The 26,368-nt window shown below is 41.6% G+C and overlaps 2 protein-coding genes across 14 annotated transcripts in view; one reads left to right on the top strand and one right to left on the bottom strand.

The window, feature by feature from the left end:
* The window catches only part of vit (vitrin), a 33,482-nt gene extending 20,305 nt beyond the window's left edge, over positions 1-13,177 (top strand). For 8 of the 12 annotated variants that reach the window (XM_074676479.1, XM_074676476.1, XM_074676475.1 and 5 more), the window contains 11 exons: positions 1,652-1,726; positions 2,878-2,943; positions 3,364-3,426; positions 4,563-4,625; positions 4,788-4,835; positions 6,330-6,395; positions 7,465-7,612; positions 7,808-7,911; positions 10,279-10,505; positions 10,737-11,250; positions 11,370-13,177. In XM_074676479.1, coding sequence (XP_074532580.1) covers positions 1,652-1,726; positions 2,878-2,943; positions 3,364-3,426; positions 4,563-4,625; positions 4,788-4,835; positions 6,330-6,395; positions 7,465-7,612; positions 7,808-7,911; positions 10,279-10,505; positions 10,737-11,250; positions 11,370-11,548 — 1,553 coding nt within the window. In that variant the 3' untranslated portion in view covers positions 11,549-13,177. The remainder of the gene's footprint in view (positions 1-1,651; positions 1,727-2,877; positions 2,944-3,363; positions 3,427-4,562; positions 4,626-4,787; positions 4,836-6,329; positions 6,396-7,464; positions 7,613-7,807; positions 7,912-10,278; positions 10,506-10,736; positions 11,251-11,369) is intronic. The other 4 variants (XM_074676478.1, XM_074676477.1, XM_074676472.1 and 1 more) reach the window with 3 other exon arrangements.
* A 2,634-nt stretch (positions 13,178-15,811) lies between these two features.
* LOC141794954 (striatin-like) overlaps positions 15,812-26,368 on the bottom strand; it is a 34,123-nt gene continuing 23,566 nt past the window's right edge. Inside the window, exons 5-17 of one of the 2 annotated variants that reach the window (XM_074675627.1) lie at positions 25,459-25,623; positions 24,939-25,074; positions 24,693-24,858; positions 23,994-24,104; positions 21,617-21,760; positions 21,373-21,509; positions 21,061-21,236; positions 19,278-19,325; positions 19,076-19,197; positions 18,826-18,993; positions 18,602-18,742; positions 17,764-17,952; positions 15,812-17,294 (exon numbers count right to left, since the gene is read on the bottom strand). In XM_074675627.1, the coding sequence (XP_074531728.1) occupies positions 17,125-17,294; positions 17,764-17,952; positions 18,602-18,742; positions 18,826-18,993; positions 19,076-19,197; positions 19,278-19,325; positions 21,061-21,236; positions 21,373-21,509; positions 21,617-21,760; positions 23,994-24,104; positions 24,693-24,858; positions 24,939-25,074; positions 25,459-25,623 (1,873 nt within the window). In that variant the 3' untranslated portion in view covers positions 15,812-17,124. The remainder of the gene's footprint in view (positions 17,295-17,763; positions 17,953-18,601; positions 18,743-18,825; positions 18,994-19,075; positions 19,198-19,277; positions 19,326-21,060; positions 21,237-21,372; positions 21,510-21,616; positions 21,761-23,993; positions 24,105-24,692; positions 24,859-24,938; positions 25,075-25,458; positions 25,624-26,368) is intronic. The other variant, XM_074675628.1, reaches the window with a different exon arrangement.

Here is a 26,368-nt window from a genome sequence, read left to right as displayed (position 1 = left end):
TTTGGAATTTGGTATTTTAATATCACTTTATCATAAAACTTTCATTATCAAGGCTTTTTATCTAATAATATGTCTTATCATATAATTTAATAAATGGTATGATATATCTTATGCACTGTATCATATCATATCATATCATATCATATCATATCATATCATATCATATCATATCATATCATATCATGCTGTATCTCATTGTATAGTATTACTTTGTCATATCATAGCATATCATATTTTATTCTATAGTATACCATACACCGTGGATCCTATTCTATTAATTCATACTGAATTACACTGCACTGTATTATATCATATCATATCATATCATATCATATCATATCATATCATATCATATCATATCATATCATATCATATCATATCATATCATATCATATCATATCACATCACATCATATCATATCATATGGCTAGTATGGCATCATATTCTATAGTACAATTTGATATCCTATAACATCATATCATACCAAATCACATTGTCATTTTGCATCTCATCTCATCGTATCATACCGTATCCTATCATTTCATGTTGTCTCCTATCTTATCGTACCTAATAGTATCCCAAATTGTCATACTGTATCATACTGAACACTGAGTTACCCTGGTAGTACAATCCTTACCTGTCTGCAAATTTAAAAAAAAAATCTTTTAGCGTTGTCTTGGAGAGACACACAGCTTTATAGCCAGACTGACTTTAAAGACAGGAAGGAGTTATATAACCACAGGCAAACGTTTTGCATTGTATCGTTTCGTGTCATACCCTATCCCGGTTTCAAACAGTGTTCTGTTTAAAAGCCCCAGAAGGTCAGATTGATTTCCTACTCGTAACACTAGTGAGTAGAACAGTGAGGGAGGATCGATGCTTATTGGCAGCATGGAATAACTCAAGAACCTGGAGTATCCCTGCTCGTCGTCTGACCTTGTGGCCGTGGTGATCACTGAGGTGTCCACGATGGGGAGAGTTAACCTCAATCCTTGTAAAGCACTCGTTTCATCAGGAGTACCAACACTGCTGTCTGCTGTAGAGCACAGTGCCTTTGAGCAGCAGCAGATTAAGCTAATCTCTGCGTCCTGCTATCTACACTGTCCCTGCTTTGACACTAACTTTAGAATAATACTCCCACGCTTCACTTGGCTCTCCCACCCCGTCATCGTCAACAAAGGCCCGGCTCACTAGCTGCCACTGGATGGGAACCTCAGAGCCCGGCCTGAGTGTTTGTGTAAGCGGCCCGTCCACCACAGGGAGGGGTTAACTGGAGTGTGTTGACGTGGATCGGTCAGTTTAACAGATGAAATGCTTTGTTATGGTTTCGCTCAGCTGTTGGGGCATCTTGCGGTCAATCATCGAGTCTGGGTGAATAAGATGCCTGAAGTTTGTGTCACACTCAACTTTGACTCTCAGGTTGAAAACAGAAAGCACATTTCCTCAGCTGTGCCGCCTCTGTCTCTCTACCCTGGAGGTAGAAAGAGTAACACTCAACTTCACAGCAAACACCTTTAGCTGCTCGGTCATCGTCTGAGTGTTTGTCTCAAGGCTGAACATCGTGTGCATACCCCACTAATAACCAACAAGTTCAGTGGAGGTCACAGGTATGCTCCTCCTTCATGCTTCTGTCTAATCTCCCCCTGCACAGCTTTACCCAGAAGGGAGTGGGCGCCTCCCCCTGTGCCGCGTCCTGATTGGTTCCCAGGTGCTCGACGACCAACAGGTACTGAACTCATCCTTTCTCTTACCACTCATAAAACATTTTCTATGATGACATGTTTTATGTGATGTTTAAAGTTTAAACAGACAAAGGTAAGTATGATCAGGGAGCTATATTCACAATTAACTAAAGGCTTCTGATTTTGTTCTGGCAGCTCTAAGAGTGAAAAACTTCCCACAATTTATTGATAAGACACTTTGAACAGATGGAATGAATGACGTTTTCTATTGTCAGATAAACACAGCATTTAAGATCTCAGTCTGTTTTGTCCACCAAACTACTTTGTATAGACCCCAAAATTCAAGGCATTGTGGAAACACAATTTTGCAAGTGTTTTAGACTTCAAAAAGTATTCGAATCAAGTCTCAGACTGTCAGAACGATGTACACAGCAAACTTGTCTCCTTTTGGCTTGTTAAATCTCCATTATATGCTTCATTTTTTTGTTTTTTTTTGTGGCTAAACCATAATAATGTAGTATTACATTATAACGTGATCCTTGTGTGTTTATTTTCTTGGCATGGGAGTAAATGCTTCCATAGTCCCAAGCACATTTTTTATTAAAAACAGTCTTAAATTTTGTCTCCAACAGGAAAAGGTTTAAATTTAAGACAGAGCTTCTAACCATAAACTTAGTTTAAATGTTCTAAACAAAATAAAATTATCCTATTCATGATTGTTTTTACAAAGATGGTTTTAACACGTAGCAGCAATAAGCTAACAATGTTTAACCAGTGTCTTAGTATGCAGTTCTAATATTTAATTAATATATTACGAGCCTATATGGATAGCAGCCCTAAGCTTAAATGAGTCCATACATTTTATTTTCTCTGTTTCCAATGATAAAGAGTTAATTTTAGTTGTTTTGTTTAATGAAACACTGCCTTATCATTGTAATCACTATAATTCTATCCCAAGGCTTCCACAACCAATGGAACCAATGTGGTAAACCAGGGTTGTTATCCATAAAAAAGATATGAATAGTCAAGATCTCAAAAAACTGCTAAAATGAACTCGTCATGGGATGAAGGAGTGAAAGAAATGTATGGACGTATGTTAGTTTGGGCTTCCCTGCTTTAGTCTAACAGATGCCTCTGCACCCTAAATGTGACCCTCTTAGTCCCTGATGCCTCCCCCTCTCTGCTGTGCATTCAGATATTAGTTATGGAGCTCCAGACTCAGGATACACGTGGAGTGAGGCCGATGCATCTGAGATGACAGGTAAGTCAACATTCCTATGACAGCATGGTGTGTACTGCCCCCTTTCTCACAGGCAGGTTACTACACGCTCTGTTGCATGCATGAACACAGCATGCTTGAGTTAGCAGAGCAGCTCTGTATCTGCTGACCATGTATGTGTGAATTGGCTCCATGTGTGAGTACATGCAGCGTGTCTCTCGGTTTGAGTGTTTACATACCATGTGTGTGCCGTATGAGCATCGGGGCAGGATTAGAGTCAGTGCATGGGAGAGAGAGAGAGAGAGATGCTGAGAGGTGATAACTCTGCTCAAAGACATTATTTCATTGGTCTGAGATTGGTCAGGGAGTACAGGCTGTGTGACCAATCACAACCATGAGAATGTGGTTTCCTCCTGAGTTCATTGTGGGAATACTAACGGGTTTCACGACGTCCTCCTCTAGCTCGGGATCACAGGCCTGATATGTCACAATATGAGCGCTGGTTTTATAACTTTGGACCGTACCGTAAGTGTGTTTTCATTCTATAAATTGGGATCTAACAACTGTTGGGTTGAAGTTTTGTTGTTGTTCATGTTTTTATGTTTGTTTGACCTCACAACTATTTTTTACAAACATGTTCAGGTTTATCTTTTTAACAGATTAAGTTTTAAATTTATCTGTACATTCTTGAGGTAATGCAGTCCTTGTGTTTTCTTTTTAAGCCAAATTTGATTTGCTATATTGGCAGGAAGAAAAAAATTCTGTCGCATTAAAATAAAACTGAGAATTTATCTCCATAAGCCAGCTGAGGATTGGGCCATATGTGAATTGTAAAGAGTTGGAAGAAGCTGTTCAACACGTTGGGAAAGATATACTTCTGTGCCCAGGAAGATTGATAGCACCTCAGTGCAGGTGTAACGATGCCAGGAGCAAGTTAGCTTAGCATAGCGCCAAGAATGGGGCCAACAGCTATAAATCTAAGTTCTGATAGTTTTTACTCTTAGATGTTTTGCTCAGTTGAGGTGAAATAGCAGAGAATCTCACTGGTAGTTAAAAACCAAGAGATAATGCACAAGTATACACTTGATAGACCCCTCTATATGAAAATATTCACTGAAAATATGGTCAAAAATTCCTTTTATGTAACTCATAATTATATTTGCCCATCCTAATGCACAAAGAAACCCTTACAGTGCTTAATAAACGACTTAAACACCTCAAAAAATTTAGAAATACTACTCAAAAACCTTGGGTGCATCCTGGAGACAATACTTCACTGTCTTAATCTTTAAAATGAGGAATTAGACTGGTTGTTGCCTGAATATGCAAATAAAATATGGTTACAGCTAACATCTTTACCCCTAAATGTTAAACTATTTCTTCCAAACTTCTCAAGAAAAAAAAAATTTTATTCGTAGCCATAACACTGAAATAAACAAACCACTTACAATATGGCACATTCCCGGTCAGATTACAGGCCACAGTCACAGACTTTTGAAGAACGTCCACATCTGAGTGAAAAGGAAATGGTTTGGAAGAGTGAGCTGGCACCACAGAATAAAAACACCACATTACATCCACCGAAAGAAACCAGAGGAGCACATGGAGAGGACTGTAACACTACTCTGTGTTTGTATTAATCTAACTTTCTCTACTTCCAGCACCTCGATCCTCTGACTCGGACCCCATCCGTAAAACACCACTGGATACAACTCACACCAGAGGTGAGCTGTGGTACACACACCTGCTTTGAAACTGCATCAGGGACATATTTCTGCCCTGCTTTTTAACCAGCGCTGCTTTAGCTTTCTTATGCTGAAAAGTTAGACTCTTAATTCCTCAGAAACTTCATGTGCTAATGCTTGGCTCGTGTGATATTTGTACAGTGGAGCCAGTGGACGCCTGGAAGCCAGAAGCTAACCTTTATGAATCAGGTGAGACAGCTTAAACGCAGCTGCAGCATCACCAGAAAAAAAATAGAGCAAATGTTAATCAAGATCTTTAACTTTATCTTTTTTATGTCTTCAACACAAAAGAAAAAAATTAAAACCTTAAGACCTTCCACATGGAAGGCAAGGAGGTAAAGAGTTAATCTTTTGGTTTCTGTGTTCCCAAGATCTGCCCTGTTCTTAGACGGCCCGTTTCAGTTGGAAAATCAGAAAGCCAGCAAGTCAGTAGACCTTTTTGTTAGAAGGCCTGTAAATCAGAGGACCCGCTGGTCCAAAGGCCCATTTGTCAGAAGGCCTGCAAGTCAGAGGGACAGTCAGTCAGAGGGCCATTTGATCAGAAGGCCAATCAGAAAGCCAGTTAGTCAGAAGTCCCTTTAGTTACAGAATCGTCTACTTCAACTCATTTCATATAAATCACTTATCAACTTCCTTCAAACCATATTTGGATTATATGGAACTGGACTGTACCTCTGCATTATGAAACTGAAACCAGCATGCATACTACAAAAAGAAAATTCATACTATATTCATGTGTAGTAGGTAGGTGGTGGTTTGAACAGCCACAATTTACAATTCTACAATTTTACAGTTTCATTCAGCAGACACTTTGCAACACAACACAAGATTAAAATACAACGGTATACTACATCCAACTGGTAGAGGGAGCTTTAACTATACTGGCTTCACTTTTAGGCAGCTAGCATTTTTTTCATCAATAGTCACCACACTTGGCATCTATGTGTCTTCAATCCTAATACTGAGTGAAGTAACGACCCTAACACTATCTGAAGTTGACTTTTTTAACAGTAAATCAGATGTACCTGCATTTTCTAAGCTTTACATAACTCCTGCTGGCCTGCACTGATAAACAGCTTTTTAAACTTTATGTAAACTAATTATGCTTACTTTAACATTCTATACATATTCGCCAGATTAAAGAATCCATGTGTACATTTTAGTTATGATTCACACATTGCACCAAAAAAATACCATTTTTGTTTGTAATATTCCAGTAAACACTCACTCAGTGTCTAATTTCAAACCAAACCGAGACCTTGTAATGAAAAGCATGTGTTTTATTACTCAGTCTGTATTTTTAGGGATTTGTAGACCAATTCAAACAGCATGGTTGCTTGTGGCTAAAATCCGTGCCTGTTTGGCGTAGATTTGTGCCACAACAAATACCAGCTGAGGTTCGGGATCCATGGAAAGCTGACTTCAGCATGTGTGCCATGTTAAACTTTTTAATTTGATCCGGAAATGTGGACCACTTTTAAAATTTACGAAGCTGTAATTCTGTGATAACATGTGATCAAACTGTCTTAGTTTATGGATGGTTGTGCTGTAAGGTTAAATTCGCCGGGGCTGAGGTTCGGCTAATTTCAGAGGACATGCAAAGTTCAGTGATATTCATGAGAACTTCCTTAAGTTTTGAAGTGTTTATATCCTCTAAATTCTCTGTTGTTTCTGGATTTCCAGGCTTCAGTGTCAGAGAGCAAGAACCTGCACCCAGAGCACCTGAGCCTGTGTCACAGGGAGACCCAAGTATGTCTGCAAACTCACTTAACCCCAACCGTCATGCTTATGGTTTATATTTGATGGCTGCATCTTTGAAATGATTGCAGAAGACTTTGGCAGCCCTGTTAACAATTAGCATAAAGTATTCACTGCAGTTAAAATCTGCTCTCCATTAAACAAAGAATTCTGGGTTTCTGCTGCAGACAAACATCTGCTTGGGTAGTTTCTCATACAGTGTTGCATACAGTACATTTTTTCCTGCACTTTGCTCACTTTGTTGCAGAGACAGGGCCATGCAATAATTGAGAAATAAGTGTACAAAAACTTCACTGTGTTTGAATGATGCACAGCAGGCCTGTTGGGTTAGTTTACCAGAAGCTGTTAAAGGCCTGGCCTTGGTTTTCCTTTTGAAGGAGCTCAGAGGTGGTTGATCTAGGAAAGACCTAAATGACGTGCAGTGCCACATTTGCAGTCAGCATCAACAAATGGTGAGCAGAGAGGCATACAGAAGTTGCTTGTATTTGGGGAAAGAGGGGAGTGAGAGGCGTTAAACCCAGAGAACCCCGTTAATCTGCTTCAGTCCCAAGTCTGGAGGGGTTAAACTTAAAGCAATCAGCAGCTAAAGTGCGTCTGGGTCGTGGCTCAGTCTTCCAACACGACAACAAGCCAAAACATGTGTGGCTCCTGGAGAAGAAGTAGCTCCAGAAAACAAAAGTGAACCTTAACTGAACCTTATTAACTGGCCTGCACAAAGCTTTGACTTGATTCCCATTGAAAACCCTGTAAGAGGGAGGAGGGGGCTGAATTGAAGTCCAGGGTCCAGCCAGAACAATATCCAATCTGGAGGAGCTTGAAAGATTTGCCAAAGAAGAATGAGCGGGGATTCTCCAGGAGATGTGTCAGAGACTTGTTACAAACTACAACAAATGACTGCATGCTGTGACTCAGCAAAAAGGACACACAGCTGTCTGTTAGCATCAGGGGGGAATGATGATTCTGGTAGTCTTTGTTTTTTTTTTTTTGTGAAATCATTTTGTTTCTGTGTGCCAAGTAAAATAATGTATGTATCCAATCACTCACATTAATCAATCTGCAGATTGTAAGGTGGACCTGGCCTTTCTGATGGACGGGAGCTGGAGCATCGGGAAGAGGCGCTTTAAGATCCAGAAGGACTTCCTGGCTGAGGTCGCTCAGGTCATTAACGTGGGCGTTGCTGGACCCATGATGGGGATCATCCAATACGGGTAGCCTTCACTTTCCATTCAGAGGAAATGGAGTAAATCTGCTCCCTTGGTTAACAAATCCATGCATACAGATTCATAACCCCTGAGTGATGATTTGCAACCTGTGGGCATGGATTTGTCAGCTGTTGGGGAAGTCAAATCCATCATTTCCAAAAGCTGTATATTTAAATGAAGATTACTGCTTTGTGTGTGTAGGGATGACCCAGTGACAGAGATCAGCCTGAAGTCGTACTCCAGCTCCAGGGAGGTGAAGTCGGCCGTGGATAAGATCGTGCAGAAGGGAGGTCTCTCCAACGTGGGTGAGTGACCTGCTACAGTAAATGCCAACAAGTGCAAGTGTGAAAGTAAAAAAGCTGCAATTATCGCATGTTTACGAGCCAGGCACATATTCACAAGCAAGGATGGAATTAAATCTAAATTTGCTGTGAGACACTGTGAGCTAAATTACAGTCTTGCATCTGTCAGCCTGTTTTTTCCCTTCGCTCTGACGAAAACGCTGAAAGGACGTCCGTGGGGGTCAGGGTGATGTTTTTCTGCTTTCTGCCCACTGCCACGTGTTTTTAAGGTTGGCTAAATTCTGCACTTACATTTACAGAGCTGTGTTTGTGTTTGCCCAGATGTGCTCTATCATCTGACAACAGTGTGAGGGGTTGTAGTTCTGCAGGGGCCTCTCCTATTAAGATATCATTTCAACCACAAAAGGGACTCTGTTTTAGAGATGCATTTTGCAAATACACGCATGTTTGTGCTTAAAATGCATGTTTTTATAGCGTGCAGTGGCCGTTTTAGGAGATTGCCTCTCTGCTTGGGTGAACATGTAGAAGTAACAGCTTATCATGCCCAGGTTTTGAGGTTTTGTCCTTAAATTTAGACTCCAGGGAGGCCAAAATCCTAAAAACCCGGTTGTTTTGTAATCAGTGTGAACTTAGAAAAGCCCACTTTTTCCATTTCTTTTTCAAGTTCAAGCAGTTTAAGTCCAATGAAGAGCTTATAATGATACAAAAGTAAGTGGTGAACTGCAGAAAAATGAAATCAAAGAAAGTCAAGGTGAGCTCAGTGAAGAGAGTTGCCTTCAGCATCCAAAGCCTCTCAGAAACTGGCACTGGATACTGACATATAGGGGTCTGGCAGAGCCAAAGCCAAACCAGAACCAGGAGACAAGTTTCAGAGAGTTAACAGCTTCAAGCTTCACAGCTTCAAAGAGGCTGTAGTGTCGCAGTCTCAGTTTTAGTTCCTATGAAGAGAAGACTTTGAGATGCAGCTTTGACAGGTCAGACTGCAGGAAGAAAGACATCCATCACTAAGACAGAGGCAGAAGAGGAAAAAGAGGCTTAACCGGGCCATCAAACACTGCCAATGGAGTACTGAAGATATGGACGGTACCTTTCAAATTTAAAACGATATGGTACTGTTGCCTGGTACCTGGCAATCGGCTCTGTTACTCAATTGTACTAATTTAAAGTACTTTTGTGTGTGCTTATGTGGTATTCATTTGTTAAATAATAAAATCTCAAAGTTTTAGATTTAACATATCTATTTTCTTGGGTATAAACTTGCACTCCTGCGTTCATGTCCAGTATGAAAAATTGCCTACTCTTCCACTCCCTCACAGTCACAAGGATATGTTTAGGTACCGAAACAAGGTACCATTTAATTTTACATGAATCAGTTTTTGGTACCACATACAGAAGTCATTCGGTACCTAAAAAGTACTTCATTCGGTACCCATCCATATTTGAAGAAGGGAAGATTGAGCTATAGACTAATGAATCAAAGTCTGAAATCTTTGCTTTATCACCCAGGATTTTTGAACCCCTCAAAGTAGGCTAGGGAAAGGATGGTTCCTCAGTGAGTGACATCAAATGGAAACATGGAGGAGGCAAAGATGGTTTGGGGCTGTTTTTCTGGATCAAGGGTCTGGGACTTGAACAGACTGAGATGTGCCCTGAACCAAAAACAGCTCCCTCAGTATTCTGCAGGGACCCTCATTCAGCTCCTTGTGGAATGAGCCTAGTTGGTCAGGGGTTCATCCTACAGCAAGATAATGTGCCAAAAGATCACTCAAAACTCTGACTTAAGCCCTATGGAACTGCTTTGGGATGAACTGAACAAAAAAGTGTAAGCAAAAAACCCTACTGATGCCCAATATTTAAACTGCATTGTTTTCAATAAAAACTGGAAAATCTGGGCTGTTCTGAAACTTCTGACCAGTACTGAACAAAGAAAGGCAAGAACTGAACACTGGCTCAAGCAAAACAACCTTGTTAAGAGTCTACGTCTTAGAAATACTGTTCTTAAATGTCTCCAAGAAGAACTAGAATGGAATTTAGTTGCATTTTCATTTGAGCAGTAAAAAAGTGTTTAGTCTGAGCTATAGCTCTTGCTGGAGATGTAATACAAAAAAAAAAGTTACGGAAATCAGAGACCTGCTTCTGCAGATGGAGACGTGCGGACAGCTCCAGAAAGAACCCAGTCCTCTTTAAAGTCTTCTTGCTTCATGTCATAACACGGTCCATGTGTATTTTTATACACTCTCTCAGAGTGACAGCTTTGTGAAAACCAGATTCCCTTCTCTAAGCTCCTCTTCCTTTGGTGCATTCCTGCATTTCAACCACAACCACTTGTACTCTAACATCTCTCTGATGCCCCCTGGTGTTTCCTTGCAGGGAAAGCCCTCACCTACATCAACAGGCAGTACTTCAGTGATGCCAACGGGAACCGAGGAGGCGCTCCAAATGTGGCTGTGGTTTTAGTGGATGGCTGGCCGACAGATAAGGTAGAAGAGGCATCTCGGCTGGCTCGGGAGTCGGGGATCAACATCTTTTTTGTCACCATCGAAGGTCCAGACGACAATGAGAAGCAGAATCTGGTGGAGGCCAACTTTGTGGACAAGGTGAGGAACTTTAAGAGCTGCATTTACAGATTTCCTTTTCCTAAGACTTTGACCTTTACTGAAACATATTTCATCCTGTTTTTTTCTTTTGAGACATTATTCTGCTGCACACCACTTTGTATCTTCGTCACCCTCTCTCTAAGACAGAAAGATGTCACCTTAGTAAAGATTGACTTAAATTCTCAGTTAGATGTCCAAAAGTGTCAAAACCTGACCTCTGTCCTCATGCAGGCGGTGTGCCGGACAAATGGCTTCTTCTCCCTCCCCGTCAGCAGCTGGTTCGCTCTGAGGAAAGCCGTGCAGCCCCTAGTGAAGAGAGTGTGCGACACAGACCGCCTGGTGTGCAGCAAAACCTGCCTCAATGCCAATGACATCGCCTTCGTCATCGATGGCTCCAGCAGCGTGGGGACCGGAAACTTCCGCACAGTGCTGCAGTTTGTGGCCAACGTGACACGGGAGTTCGAGATCTCAGACACAGACACACGTGTTGGAGCAGTGCAGTACACGTATGAGCAGAGGCTGGAGTTCGCCTTTGGGCAGTACAACCACAAGAACGAGCTGCTCAACGCCATCAAACGCATCAACTACTGGAGCGGAGGCACGAGCACTGGGGCCGCCATCACGTACGCCGCTGAGCAGCTGTTCAGCAAATCCAAGCCCAACAAACGCAAGATCATGATCGTCATCACAGATGGGCGCTCTTATGATGATGTCAGAGCTCCTGCGCTGGCTGTGCATCGCCAAGGTCAGAGGTCATCCTGAGAACACTAAGGAGATGCTTTAGTCAGGCTCTGATTCTCAGACCATGATGTAAGAAACCTTTCCCTCGCTGTGTGTGTGTAACCTCGTCTCTCTTTCCTCCAGGTGTGATTGCGTACTCCATCGGAATCGCCTGGGCGGCGCAGGACGAGCTGGAGTACATTGCCACTGACCCCGACAAGGAGCACTCCTTCTTCGTGGACGAGTTTGACAACCTCTACAAGTTTGTCCCCAAAATCATCCACAACATCTGCCAGGAGTTCAACTCGCAGCCCAGGAACTGAGGGCACACAGATGGATGGAGGAGGAGGGGCGTCTAAACAGAACTGCCCTGATGGCGGCACTGGATTGGCTGCAGCATCTTTATTGGAACAGGGAAGGGTTTTGAGTTTGGGTAAGGACTGGAATCGGACTAAACAAGTCTTAATGAAACAGCGAGGGGTGGTGCTGATGTTCAAGGGTTTCTATTCACAGCAGCAGGTTGGCATCTCGTGCAGCCAGTTGTGCTGCTGTTTTCTTTCTGAGAGCAAATGCTCCCAAATATCTGAAAATAACAAATAACACTTAAAAAGGTTTAACAAGTTGGAACAAAGGGTTTTATTTCTGTCTTTGAATCTACTCAGGCTGAGACTGTGACAACATTTTGGCTAGCAGGTTATGTAAAAGTCTCTCAAATATGTTCAATCTGATGCAAATTTGGCACATGCATGTTTTTTTTCTAGGTAATCCATTTCTCTTGTATCCTGGTTTCCCAAAAAATGACATATCAGATCAACTAAATCAAGTTACAGACTTAGAAAGATCACCAACTCTGGATTATAAATGCTCAAAACAGATTTAGAAAATTCAGCCAAAATCCACTCAAACTAAAAAATCCTGACAATTGCTCTTCAATATTTTATGCATGGCAAAGGGAGCTTTTAAAATATATGAAGTGGAAAACAGTCTTAATATTATATATTGTATTTATATTATATATATATATCCTGGGATCAGGATAATCCAGATATTTTTGGCTCTACTTTAAATCAATTATACTCCAAATTTTGGATTTCACCCAGGAATAAACTAAGATTTTCTGATACGCTCAGATTCAAGAGTCATTAGTATTCCTCTGATCAATTTAACTTAAGGTTGTGATTACTGCTGAAAACTGTGAGCTGATATGTAGTTTTTAGCAGCTTTTTTTGGTAGTTTCTCAACGAAAAATCATTTAAATTACAATCTAGTTTAAAAAATTAAAAAGGAGAGCGTTATAAGTACCAGTGATAGCAGCTCACAACATGAGGGAAAAAAAAGATAATGACAGAAAAATATGGGGGGAAATGCCTAGAAAATATAGATATTAGTTGTAATTAAGTCTAGCGGAGGGTTAATTTATATAGATCGAATAAAAATATAAAGCAGCCAGAGTCTTTTTTCAACCCCACAAACTTCTCTCAGATCCAGCTTCATAAATGATTCAAAAACATAAATAAATCCCTGAAACTCGACTTAAAGAACCTTTGTACAAGCTGTCGTTAAAGAAGTGGTGCCAAAGTGATGAACAAACATTAAGCTACTTTGATGGGTCGTGGTGCTCGCAGAGAAATGTAGATTTTAAGCATGCCTCACCCTTCCTCTTCTGGCTTCACATCCATTAACCTCATATTACCATGCATTTTATACCCATCTGCACAGAGGATGAACTTTCTGTTAAAAGCTCTCTAACAGGAGAGGAAAGCAACAAAGACGTGGACTTGATCAAGAAAGAGGAACTATTAAATCTTAAAATGCTTCCCTGGAAAGAACAAATTCTTCTCATCCATTTGGTTGCTTCAAAAATTGCAGGCATTTCTTTTTTTGTTTATTTGAAGAGTATTTATGATTTCTCCCTGACTTGTCCAGTTTGTACATATGCTTATTAAAAAAACCTTTCGCTAAAATGTTCAGATATTTGATCAATATATTTTTTTTTGCAATTTTTAATAAAATAAAGAAAATGAAGACATGAAACGCTTTAATCTTTTGATTTCTGACCCAATCAAACACAAACACACTTATGGAGCAGTTATAATCCATATCATGAACTGAATGAGACTGAAAACTTTATTAAAAACACACAATTATGCTTGGGAAAATCATGACTGATTCTTAAGGAAAACACACACACACACACACACACACACACACACACACACACACACACACACACACACACACACACACACACAAAAACCCTCTGAAAACTTTTTTTTGTTGTTTTTTAGGTTGGGCTTGCAATATGAAATAAAGACTTTATTACTCTCAGAATTCCAAGATATTTGTCAGAATCCTGAGATCAATGCCAGAACAACAACAACAACAATTCTTGATACCATAGTAAGAATCCTGACTTTGTCTAAATTCTGATGAAATAAAATGTCAGAGCTTTGAATTAAGTTGGAGTATTTGGAAAGAGGTCAGAATTCTTACATCCGCCGGACATCTAACTCAAAATAAATCAGAAGATTCAGAACACTGAAATGGGAGTAAAAATTCTGACTTTCAAATGACAAGACATAATTTTAATGATTGATATTACTATCATTTTACTAGCCTGATCCAAAAAAATATCCTTTTTAGATAGATGTGCCTGAACGTAATCCACGATTAAACATGAAATCATCAGCTATAATGCAGGTAAGTTTGAAACTCCATTTCTTAGCTTACCGATCAGGTCAGTCACAGTTGAAGTCTCCATGACACATCAGTTGACAAAGTTGAGTAGTGACAGGAGAGATTGATTGAAATTGATTTCTTGTAGAAAGGGTGGACACTGAAGCTGAGCTGTCAGATAGAAAAAGGAGATCAGAGCAGAGGAAAGCTAAACAGGAGAGTGACAGAGCAAGAGAGGCTAAAACATAAGCTAAAGGCTAAAAACAGAGCTAAACTGTTTGTGATAATGTTCATTCCAACCCCTATGCAGCAGTTATACTGCAGTGGTCTGTTCAAGCTTTAAAGTCTGTCAATAAAATGAAGAGTTAGATTACGTTAGCTCTAGTTGGTGAGGTTGTAGTTGGTAGATGAGCACTGGTAGGACAAGGAATCACTGTCTCAGAGCACAGGGCTGTGAGTTGGTCTGCTCTCCTTCTGGACACCAAACTAAAAACTGAGTTCAAAAAATAGGTCCACGAAATTACAGATAAAGTACTTACCTCTTTGTGTTGTATCAAGTAAAAAAGACGGGGACGGAGACAAGTACTGTTACAAAGCTTTTCTTCAATCATCAACTTCAAAACCAGCACAAAAGAGTCACGAGTCCTCGCGATGGTGGATCAAATGTAAGTGCTCATGGGAAACAGAAACTTCCCGGAAAAACATGCCCTTTTCCAGATAGCCCTCACAGCCCCTTTAAAGCCGAGCTGCAACCAAAACAGAGGTTGGTGGGTTCGGTCCGCTTACTGGGCTCCTTGGTGTAGAGAAGAAAGCAGCCTGAGCTAAACGGGAGATCGTGCATTGTCCTTTCAAAATAAAAGCATTTCAAAAATGAGTGGTACTTCATTCGACTGGTTTATTGCTGGAATTGATAAGATTTTATCAATACCGATGCCCTTATTAATCTGCTTATCAATCTGACTCTTTATTGATTCCCTTATCAATTCCTGTTGTGAATTTTCCAGGTTAAAAAAGTAGCTTTACAGGTTTTCTGTGTCAACAATATTTAATTGAGTTTATACTGTAAATGAATAAAATGTAATTGTCCCTGAGGTCTGGATATTTCTGGACATAATTATACAGAAACAGGTAAAAATTGCACACAATGTGACGTTCATGTACTGTGTTGTAAAAAAAATAATTCAAGTAGGCCTAAACATTTTTCTAGCGTCTCAAAGTGGTTATAGCAATGGTTTAAGTTGTTTGGAAGCTTTCTGTAGTTATGAAGTCAGCCATGAGCCTTACAATTGCCTGTTAGCTTTTGACATTTGAAATTCTCAGTATTTTTTTACAAAGAGTTGATGTGATATGTTTCTGTGATGAAAGTTGAAATTCTATTCTGAAGCTGAAGTTATACTGATGTATGCTAACTGCTAGCATATCAATGCAGTTTCCCATGTACGTAAGCGTCAAGCTTGCGCTATTTTGTTATTTTGGTAAATAAGGTGATTTATACCACTCCAAATGTACTGAATATGATTCTCCCGAAAGAATATACATTTATTTATGAAGTCAGTTCTTCAGAAAAACTTTAAGCTGAAAATCCTGAATCAGAGTTTTCTTGGGAAACATCATCTAACTGCTAAGCTAAGATAGCTGCAGCAGACTAGTTGACGTAAGGCCCAGCGGCTCAGGCACAATGTAAAGAATTGATAAGGAAATAGTTAAGCACAAAAGCTAACGATATCGATGGATTGAAATATTTCTTATCGATTCTCAACAAGAACCAGTTTTTTATTCCCATCCCTAATTGCTGCCTTCAATAATGACAAAAAATGCCACATTTAATGTTTTTCTGCAATAAGCTTTGATTTCAGTAAAATGAGAAATCAGAGGCGGGTTGTTGTTTTACAGCAGGTTTTATTTGAACATACTTTCATATACAAACCAGTGACTGAGAAAATGGCTCATTTGAAGCTGTACTCCACATGTACAACATCATGATTGATTTTTAAACCCAGGATTGTTCTCCACCTCACAGCTTACAGCAAACCAGAGTGTTTGGGACATTTGTCTTCATTCAGTGTGTGATGGTGAACCTACAGTACTAATTTCCTGCTAAACACTGGACTACTGTAAATACCCGGACATGATAACATCACGTTGTAGTCGAGCATGTCCACACGGCTGGGAAAACTACATACAGTACAAGCCATTCAGTTCAAACCAGAGCAAACTGGCCAAAATCAGTTAGTTCTTCCTAAAATGGACATCTAAACCAAGTCTGAGCTGTATTTATAACCAAGATGGTTTACTTTGGACACTTATGTTTTTTAATCTGAAGTGTACATTTACCTCTAATGAACAGACATTATATTAAATGGTCTGCATCTCTCTACCAGCTTGGCCGTGAAATGCACAAAATTGATTCCCCGACCACACTTATCAAAAAGGAGCACTCAAACTCACGCTGCACAGTAAATTTTAAGACTGAATATATATTTTGTTTATTATAAGCATTTGTAATTTTACATCCAATGTTCAACTCGACAACATTGTGATAACCAGCTCCATTTCTCTGTCGCCGTCCCTCCCTCCCTGTTCCCCGAACAAAGCTTGTTAAAATAACATTTCAGACCTTTTTAAATCAAAGGCACATTTTGTCAAAACGTGGTTTTAAAAAGGAAAATAAAGGCAGGCCAGCAAGAAGAGTCCGTCTGGGAAGCAGAGAAGAAGTAGAAGAAGAAGAAGAAGAAGTGAGATGCCTCCGCGACAGCTCCAGCAAGCCTTCAGTACCCCACATTTCTGGAACATCATGACACAAAACCTGACTTGGAGTGAGAGGATCAGACCCGGTGAGTCTGTGAGGAGAGGTCAGAAGCAGAGGTCAGAGGGATTTGGGTTTCTTCACTCCACACTCTTTAATACTTGTCCTGAGCCTCCTCATGTGGAGTTAAAGTCTGCCTGGGGGTCTTGGGCGGGTGCTGTGGGGGGTCACAACCAGGCCTGCCTGGATGGAAGATGAGGGACTTGAGAGCAGTTCTCCTCTTCCCCTGCTGACCCTTTTCCGGCCCGTTTGAGGCTACGGCTACATGGTCTACCAGTCCGACATGAAACCAGTGAGCTGTGAGAGGCGAGGCTGGACCCGTGCCTGAGGGTCCCTCCCCTCCTGTGTCTCTTTTGGTCCCTGAACGCGGGAGGCGGAGTCAGTGGGCAGGGCTGCAGGGAAAGATGCAGCTCCACGTCATACAAACACTTTGGCGAGGGCATCTGCTCCAGCGCTGGCGATGTAGCACTTGGATGGGTGGAACGCCACATCATGGATGGACTCCTCGAACTTCTTCCTGTGAGCTGTAAACTCCTGGATGCAGGTTTTACTCTCCAGGTTCCACAGACGGATGGAGCAGTCGTGACCTGCAGAGGAGATGAGGATTGAAGACAGAGTGCAAGAGAAAGAGACAGAAAGTGGAATTGTGGCATCTGGGAAAACCCTCATTTGATCAGATTAACATCCCTGCAGGAAAGTGCAGGATTTAGCCTTCTGCGTTATCTCTGCACTGCAGTGCTTGGTCACATGTTTGCAAATTCTGATTCATTATGAAATGCTTTTAGCTTCATGTGCAGATGCACAATTTACCTTTGTCACAGACAGAAATACAAAAGACTTCTGCCTCTGTGCTGTGCTATCTGCACAACCTTTACTACAATTGTTGCAAAAGAATCTGAGCACATATTAGAGCTTGTGTATTTCTTAAAGGTTAATGTATTTGGCATGTTTTCTTCAAAGTGTTGAAAAATAAAGACCTTTGGTTAAAATACAGCACACAGAAAAACAGCCTATCACCGGACCCTCAGACAGGGGAAGGGATGAGGAGATACTCACTGCCTGACATGAGATAAAGTCCGTTCGGATCCACAGCTAAACTGGTGACAGCGTCCAGGTGAGCTACCATGGAGTGAATCAGCTTCCCGCTGTTGTTGTCGAAGAACTTGATGTGCCGGTCCTCCTGAGCCGTGATGGTGATGGGAAGAGTCGGGTGGCTGAGGACCTTATTGATCTGACAGGGGGTGCCTTGGGTGGGAGAGACAGAGAGGGAGATACAGACTGATTTGTGATTCGACCTTGACCAGAAAATCACTCCTAGAGTAGCACTGACTTCTTGCTGGGCAGGAAGAAATAACCACTTACACCACGGCCAAAATAACACCATCCAAGAATTTGCTGTGTCTAAAAACAGCCGAAATAAATTTATAAAGCAGAAGAAATTTTCAAGAGAGTACACTGTCTTAAATGTGTTTTACAGGTTGTGTCTGAAGAATAACTTGTACATATATTTAAATTTTGTAGAAAACTAAATATATTTGGTCGTGATCCATCTACATATATTCCTTTACCAGTGTTTACAGACATGTAGGGCTAGCTTGAAAGTAAAACACATTAGGAACTCCAGCGCTGTCCGAACGTATGCCGTCATTCAAAGGAATAGTTTTAAAAACTAAGATCTCATTTCCACCTGTATTTTAAATAAGCAATTAGCCTTTGTAAACTGTGCATTTCTGGAGGCATAAGATATGTAAAAAGTGGCGTAATGGCATGGCTTTTTTTGGCCCTTGCCTGTGGGGAGCAAACAGGAACCCTTTGGTTGAAAAGGGGTATAAGAGCAGGGATATCATTCAGTTGCCACTAGATGTCACTCAAGAGCTTCAGTGTCTCCACTCACCTGGCTCCAGATTGGACTCCAGACTGAGGACGAGCTGACGCGTCTCCATGTTAAAGAGGCCGATCTGCCCGTTTGTGAAGGAGGTGACGAGGTGAGCGGGTTCACTGCACACTAAGTCGACTGAGGAGGGAACTCCGAGGTCTGAGACAGAAACATATAGGTTAGATGCTTCATTTACAGGAAATAAAGAGATGAAAGTAGAAAAGTGAGCTTGAAGAGTGTACTTTTGTCTTCATTGAACACAGCGAGAGCAGGACAGGTGGTATTGGCGTCCCACAGCCTCACGGTGCCGTCTGCAGAGCAGGAGAGGAGGCGCTGGTGTGCACTGCTGTAAACCAAACCCCAAACTGAGTCCGTGTGTCCGCACAGCGCTCCACGCAGCATCGAAGCGTCTGATACACCAAAGAAAAACACAATCAGCTGCTGTGATGAGATTCAAAACACACTCAGACTCATTGAACTGAACTCTGCTACCGTAGGAGTCGTAGGGGTCGATGTTGGGGTTGGGGGTGTTCCAGCACTGAATGGTCCCGTCGACTCCTCCACTGAAACACTGCTCCCCTGAGGTGCTCATCACCACGCTCAGGACTGCCCCCCTGTGGTTCAAACAAAGACTTAGAGTCCAGACATCTTTCTATTGAAGCTTCAGACTTTAAGAGATGGGCTGCATTCCTACCTGTGGGCCCTGAAGGTGTAGATGGGTTCAACATCTAAAGATGCACTCCTGCGGACAAACATGACATATGTTAATAAATCAAACATAACCAAACGTCTGATCCTCTCAGCTCTGGGTCTGGAAGGTACAAATAAAGTTGTGATCTAGTTACTCTGTGTAGCACATCAGATTCATGCCCAGTATGAAACTATGTTTAACTGCATCGTACCAATCAAACAACTAAATTCAAATGACACAAACTCCACTGTTTGTTGTGTTTGCTGACAGCTCCCTCATCTCTCCTCTGACTGCAGCGTCCAAGTATAAACATCTCTTTACTACAGACGGTGGGTGAGCTGCGACAAGACATAACGAGTCTTGGGAGCAGAGCGTTGTCAGTTCTCTGTCACAAGGGGACAGTTCCCTGTTGCTGAGTCGTGAGAGATAACGCAGCAACAAACACGAGCAACGATCCATACGGGACTTTCTTTGACTGCAAAGCTTTGCTGTCTCATGGAGCATTAAGAGAAACTGAATCAGTTGAGGAATACTGTCAGTTAAGAGACAGGGTGGATAGTTGGTGAGCAAAAGAGTAGTTTTATAGCATGATTATGGCCAGTGTAAGCGTCTTCTATGCAAACAGTTAAAGGCCAAACAATCATTTCTCCAACATGGCTTTTGTTGTTATCGTCAATCCTTAATGTGCTGATCTATGTCCAAGGGTCCTGTTCTTTTGGAGAGGCTTGATTAGAAGTTATATGATGCTAAAAAGAAGATTAACAGCTGTTCTGTCTCAACTCAGGCAATCCCCAATCTTACACAGCAGATTCACAAGCTGACTATTTTTGGGCGTTTCTGTACTTGCTGAATAGGAGAGCTGAAGAGAGACAGGGGATGTTAGGAGGAGTGAAAGGGGGAAGACGAGAGGATGTCAAACCAGCAACAGCTTCAACAAGGATTAAAGTCTCTGTACGTGGGGCAAACGCTTTAAACACCAAGACATTGACGCTGCATGCAAGGCCTTCATTTGCCAAAGCCTAACAAATCATTCAGCACAGAGCAGCCCGAGTGAAAACGGAAAACAGACCAAGAAACAAACATACCTGTTAGACTTGGCAACAGCTAACCAAAATAATGAGCAGAGGTCAGGAGTAAACAAGGTTTAGAGTTTTCAGCGGGCAAGAAAGATGTTACCCATGTTACCTTAAGATTAAAATATTGTCATTTAATAGAAATAAAGGTGTGCCAAATCAGGTTGAGTGTTTTTTAATATGGTTTGCCAATATTATGGTGTATTCTTGCATATTTGAAGTGGATTTCATGATGTTGACTAGAGCCTTGCGTTATCAGTGATAGCCGTCGATGCGTGTGTTAAATTAGATTGAAGAATTGTAGCCTATCAGTAGCTGGGTTTAGTATTTTATCCAGGAAATGATTCATGTAAGACCATACGAGTTAAAACAAGGGTCTACTTGGACCTTGTCTGACAGAGGCCTATACACATAGCCTGATGTACACCTCTAAAATGGGTCAAAACATCCCAGACTTTAAGCCCTGTGATGGACTGCTGAGTGTTAAGGTGCAGAGGGCAATTCAAGCCAATGCGAAAAAGACATTGTCTGTCACCTCAGTAAACATTTTTCTAGGCTTGTGGTCTGAAGCTCTAACTCTTCAAAAAAGCCTGACACTAATTCCCTTCAGGAGGTAATACTCCCACGCAGGTGTTACAGTCAGGGATGCTGCAGGCTTTACCATCTTTGACTGTTTAATTGACGGTTAATGACTTGGAGGTTCAGAGACTCACTTTTTGGCAGGAGCTGTCTTCTGCAGGTTCCACATCTTCAACGTGTGGTCTTCTGACGCAGTGATGAGCACAGGCTCCACGGGGTGAAAGGTCAGAGCTCTGATCCCATCAAAGTGGCTCCGCAGAGTGAACTTTGGGTTCCATGTTTTCCTCATGGCGTCTTTGTTGTTTCCAATCTGAGAAGAGGAAAACAGAGACTAAACCTTCCTGTCATTAAGTGAATTCTTTCGGTATTTAGCTTCTCAAAATCAAACTTTCTTATCCAAACAAATATCCAAGCATGACACAGAAATGCTTCCTCTTCTCACTCACATCGTACGCCAGACTGTCGGCCTCGTTGGCCACAGTGAGTCCGGCGAGCTCCCCAAGTCCCAGCTCGCTCTCCATGGCTTCGTCTGCTCCCATGATGAACGACTTCCCCGAGGTGGGTGGGAAGGTCATGGCCTCAACTGCGGAAAAGAGAAGTCAAACTCTGGTTCTGTCCTTTGTTTCACAGATCTAAGTCTTTTGTGGACTTAAGTTTGTTGTAACATTTTCGTCTGATTTCCTTTTTTACCTTCGTCAGTTCTGTTGGGTTCGTGCTCATTGAAGCGGACCGCGTTTGGCCTGGACTGAGGTTGGGACGGCGGCTGCATGTGAGACAAATCCTCTGCGTCTCTGAGGTTAGCCAGCATGTCCTGCAGCTTGGACCGGTTTGGCCCTGTTTAAGGAATCAGGTGGACAGCATTAACAAAACAAATAAACAGTCACGAAAATATGAAAGGAAAGAAACATTTTAGTCGAGTGCAAGCTGAAAAAAGAGAACTCAGGATGGGTGTGAAGGTAAAACTGCACTGAAAAGAAAGAAATTAAATTAATAATGAAGAAAAAGAGGAAAAATTGAAGGAAAAGTCAGAAACAGTTGTTAGATGAGGAGGCAGAAAATGTGTTAAAAGAAAATATCTGTAAATATGAGCTGTATGGAAAAAGAAATATGACTTTTATCTTTTTTTAAGGATCCAAAGTTTTAATTTTTTACACATTTAACAAATACAGGTTCTTAAGATGAAACCTTGAATCACAAAAATACTGAACCATCTCTTTGACACAGGACAAAGAATTTGTTGTGACAGCGAGGACGTGTTGTCCCGAGAATAACCTGACACACTCAGACATAAACACTTCAAAAACTGAAAATCAAGCAAGTGTTTGTCTTACTTTTACTCAAATATGTCTTATTAGAATTGATATGAGCCACATCTTCCCAGCAAGTACAGAAAGAGCATCCTTTATGACTTTTTAGGGTCCAGAGCTCATATTTGTACTTCAAAAATCTTAATCCTGTGCAGATTACTTAAGACACAAACGGCTGTGAAAAACCTCTAACAGTTCCCTTGATGATCTCCTCCACACGCCCACAGCGCCACAGCGTACCAACGCAGTGTGAAGAACAAAAATAGAAAGCCAAGTGTAAAGGCTGGTGTGATCAAACGAAGAAGAGAGTGAGATAAAGCGATTCATTCCCACTTTCAAAAACAGCTCTGGCCTCCTAAATGTGAACTATAAGGGCTCTCAGCCTGCTGAATGAGGCTCCATCTGAAGTGGGCTGTTACACCCAGAGCTGAGTCACTCCACTGAGTCACTGGAAAAGCTTTTAATTGCTATTAAACAGCAGCAGAGTGACTTATTATTACAGCGGGATCCACAGACAGAGAGGAGGGTGATTATTTCATGACTGGAGGAGACAGAGATGGAGGAAACACATGAAGGTGGAGACGAGTGTCTGACAGGGCGAACAGAAAAATGAAGAAAACAAGACAGAGGAACATGCAGCGAGCATCACAGATTGTTCAGGGCCATGTTGTTGAAGAGTGTCATGTGCAAACAGTGCTTTTGAAGATAAATAGGTGGTAAATACAAATTTAACACAATATGACATATCCAGCTTGTGTTATCCACATTTTTCTTCCAGACCACTGAAAAATCTAACACAAGAGCTTTATAGAAAAAGTCAAGAAATCTGATCAGATATGGTAATTTCAGGTTAGAGGTCTTCATACAAAAAAGAAAAACTCTAGTGTGATGTTAAAACTCTTTTTTTTTGTAGAATTAGTTAAAATTATTTCAAATGTTATGTTCACCTAATGACTGTACATTTTTACAATAAAGTTGGTATTTCAAACATTTTTGGGCAAACTAACCTGCCTCCTACAGATTTTTTCTACCCATTTGCAGATCACTCACATGGCAAGACTGTAGCAAAAATCACATGTACACAGACAGCCAATTGGGAAGCCCACCTCAGCTGTAACTGATGATTTATCTGTATTTCCAGGTCTGGTTAAAAAAATAGCCTTTTCAGCAATTTAAGACTGTATATTTATATGCAAAACATTTTACACATTTATGGATTTTTGCATGCATTTGAAGATTTGTGCATGCATCTGTGGATCAGTTTACGGATTTCCAAATCTTTTTACACGAGGATCAGTTTACACATTTGTGGATACATTTACGCACCCCCAAATAATTTTGCTACAATAATAGTGCCATATTTTTGCATGTATTGATATCACTCGAAGATCTGGGAAATCCAGATTTCATTATCTTTAAATCTGCATCTGATAAAGATTAACAAACCCAGTAACTCTTTGAAAGTGTAAAGCTGAATATTAGATTTTTTTTAATCAAGATCGCTCTGATCCAGGTCAAACCTTTTCAACAACAGGGCCCAGAAGGTTTTGAAAGAAGACAGAAAAGACATTTGGTATGAAATGAGACAAAAAGGACAGAGCAATGCCAATCAAAGGCGTCACAAGGAGCAGCTGAAGAAGTAGATGAGAAAATACAGCAAAGATGTCTGCTTTTCTTTTTTTGTGTGGCTGAACTCAGAAAGTCAGTCTCAAGAAAGAGGAGGAGGAGGGAAGGAGGCAGCAACGCCCGACAGGACTTACTCTTCACCCCCTTTTTCCCCTTGCGCTCCTTTTTGTACTGCTCCTTCAGTTTGGTTATCAGGCCCGGGTCCACATCCCAGGCCTCAGATATGGGACCTTGCTCGTCCTTCTCTACACAGAGGGAACAAAAACCAGCGGAAAGGCTGCTGAGGGACTACTCTGGTCTTAGGCTCTCCTGGAGGTTTCTCTGGCCTCCAGGAGAGTATGGAGAGACTCATTAAAACAAAAGCAGCCAGTTTATTTTATCTGTTAGGGTTCAATTTGCATTGGAGGAGGCAGAGAAGTCAACATCATGAGAGGATTCTTTCATTTGAACTTTTGGCTTCTGAGAAAAGTCAAATCTCTAATTCTTGTTCAACTTCAAAGAAAAACCTCAGCATGACGTCGAGCCCGCTTTCCTCTGGGTTTATTCTAAGGACCAATAAGATTTTGAGGTAAACATGTTGGTTTGAGGACACACAGAAGTGGGAGACACATTGTGGTCAACACACACTATGGGTTAAACAGAGACACTCCAAACATCATGGTTTATGAACACAGCATGAAGAATGAATGACAGGAGCTCTGTGAAGCTAGAAAGGAGTCAGAGTTAGACAAAATAACCAGGTTTATTTTCAGTGCCTCTGAATTACATGTGATAAACTTGTAGATTTAAATAACTTCGCTTTGCTCTGATTGATCCTGACTGATCTAACTCACCCCAATCTGTCCCGTCCCCATTGCCTCTAGACTCTGGTGAGGTATCCATCTCGTCAGGACTGGACAGGAAGTCAAACCCCTTCAGCGCCTCCTCTGTGTCGGGATCTTCACTGGTGTCCATACTGGCCGGCGATGTTGAAGACGAGGAAGGCTTCTTCCTTAAGATCTGGAAAAAAGCAAACTAACTCACCAACACTGCACTCTAAACTTCTCAAATCTTTGGGTGAGTGCAGGCTGTTTCCTTACTGTCCGGGATTCCACGTTCATCCTGTCTTTCCCCTCGCTATCGTCCTCCTCGTCTTCGTCACTAAACTCGGCGGCAGCATTCTCGATGAACTTGAAGGCCTCCAGCACGGCACTGCTATCAGACAGCTCAGCTTTCCTGATAAAGAGTGATAACATAAGCTCTTACACATGCAGTTACACTTTTGCTTTGACATTTAGTCTCTTCAGAAATCTGCGATGCTGGCATAACCCAATTTTGTAACCTCCAATGTTAAGATAACTACACCAATCAGAGAGACAGGCCTTTTATATGGCCATGTGTGATGTCTGGTGTTAAATAAGAAACTTCTCATATCCCTGTTTTAGAGTCAATGAGCAGCCAGCCACAATCTTAAATTTGAATCATGAGAAACTGTAGGAGGTGGGGCTTGACGTGTTGCCGAGTGAGGTTAAAAAAACAGTTGACAATTAGTAAACAAAAACAAGTACTGGGATATAAACAGCTCAATGTTATTCAAAGCCGTCAAAGACATACGCTCACCCTCTGCTACCCTTTGCTGTCGTGTCCGTCCCGTTGACCAGAGGTTCTGTACCGGTCCGTTCACCTGTCCTCCCGCCTCCATCTCCAGCTAACCCCAACAGGGCTTGGACACGCCGGGACTTTACATCTAAGATGGTGTCTGTGTAGCCGACCTCCTGCAGGTACCTGACACCAGATCAAAATGAAACTTGAGCGTGGAGAAAACTGGTCTGATCCAGTTTTAGACAATTCATTTATGATGTTTTCTTTGTTTGAATCCTCTGTGCCTGTGCTCTAACCACGCCTTAAAGTAATGTATGGATAAGGCTTCAGCTGTAGAGGACTCGAGTACTGTAACTGTAAGTGTCTGCCTCTGTGACAGCTGTCTGGTTGGCGTTTCATCTTCCCTGAGGAGACACAAACCACTCGTCACACCTCCTCTGACTCTGAGAAACCTCCAGCACTCTGAGCAAGCGAGCGTGACTGGCAGAGAGAGGGAGGGAGAGAAAGAGGTGTCTCGGCTCATTATTGATCCATCCCCCGACACAGAGCCGAGAATAAATCAGCGCCCTCATCAGACGGCATGTTGAGGCAGATGATGTGTGAGGCAGCAGCCTGACAGCACCTGGGATTATTTTTTCAGGGTGAGAGCAGCGGATACCTTAGGATGACCGTTTTTTTACAACAAACACACAAAGGCTTTATAACAGACACAGGACATGAGAGGGCGCTCTTTGTTTCTCTTTCTGACTCAGTTTGTATCACACTCATTAGGAAGAGAAATAAAAAAAGATATCCAGGAAAAAAAAAGGAGAATGATGGAAAGACAGAGGTCAAGATGAGGAAAGGAAGACAGGAAGGTGCTAAAAGAACAAAGGGAAGGAAAGTTTAAGTAAAAAAGAAAGGGAAAAAAAGGGAGGAGGAGAACAAT

The sequence above is a fragment of the Halichoeres trimaculatus genome, unplaced genomic scaffold (genome assembly GCF_033239565.1).
Source record: "Halichoeres trimaculatus isolate MK-OKI-2021-1 unplaced genomic scaffold, fHalTri1.1 fHalTri1_scaffold_8, whole genome shotgun sequence".
NCBI lineage: Eukaryota > Metazoa > Chordata > Actinopteri > Labriformes > Labridae > Halichoeres > Halichoeres trimaculatus.
This window is presented reverse-complemented; position numbering and strand designations above follow the sequence as displayed.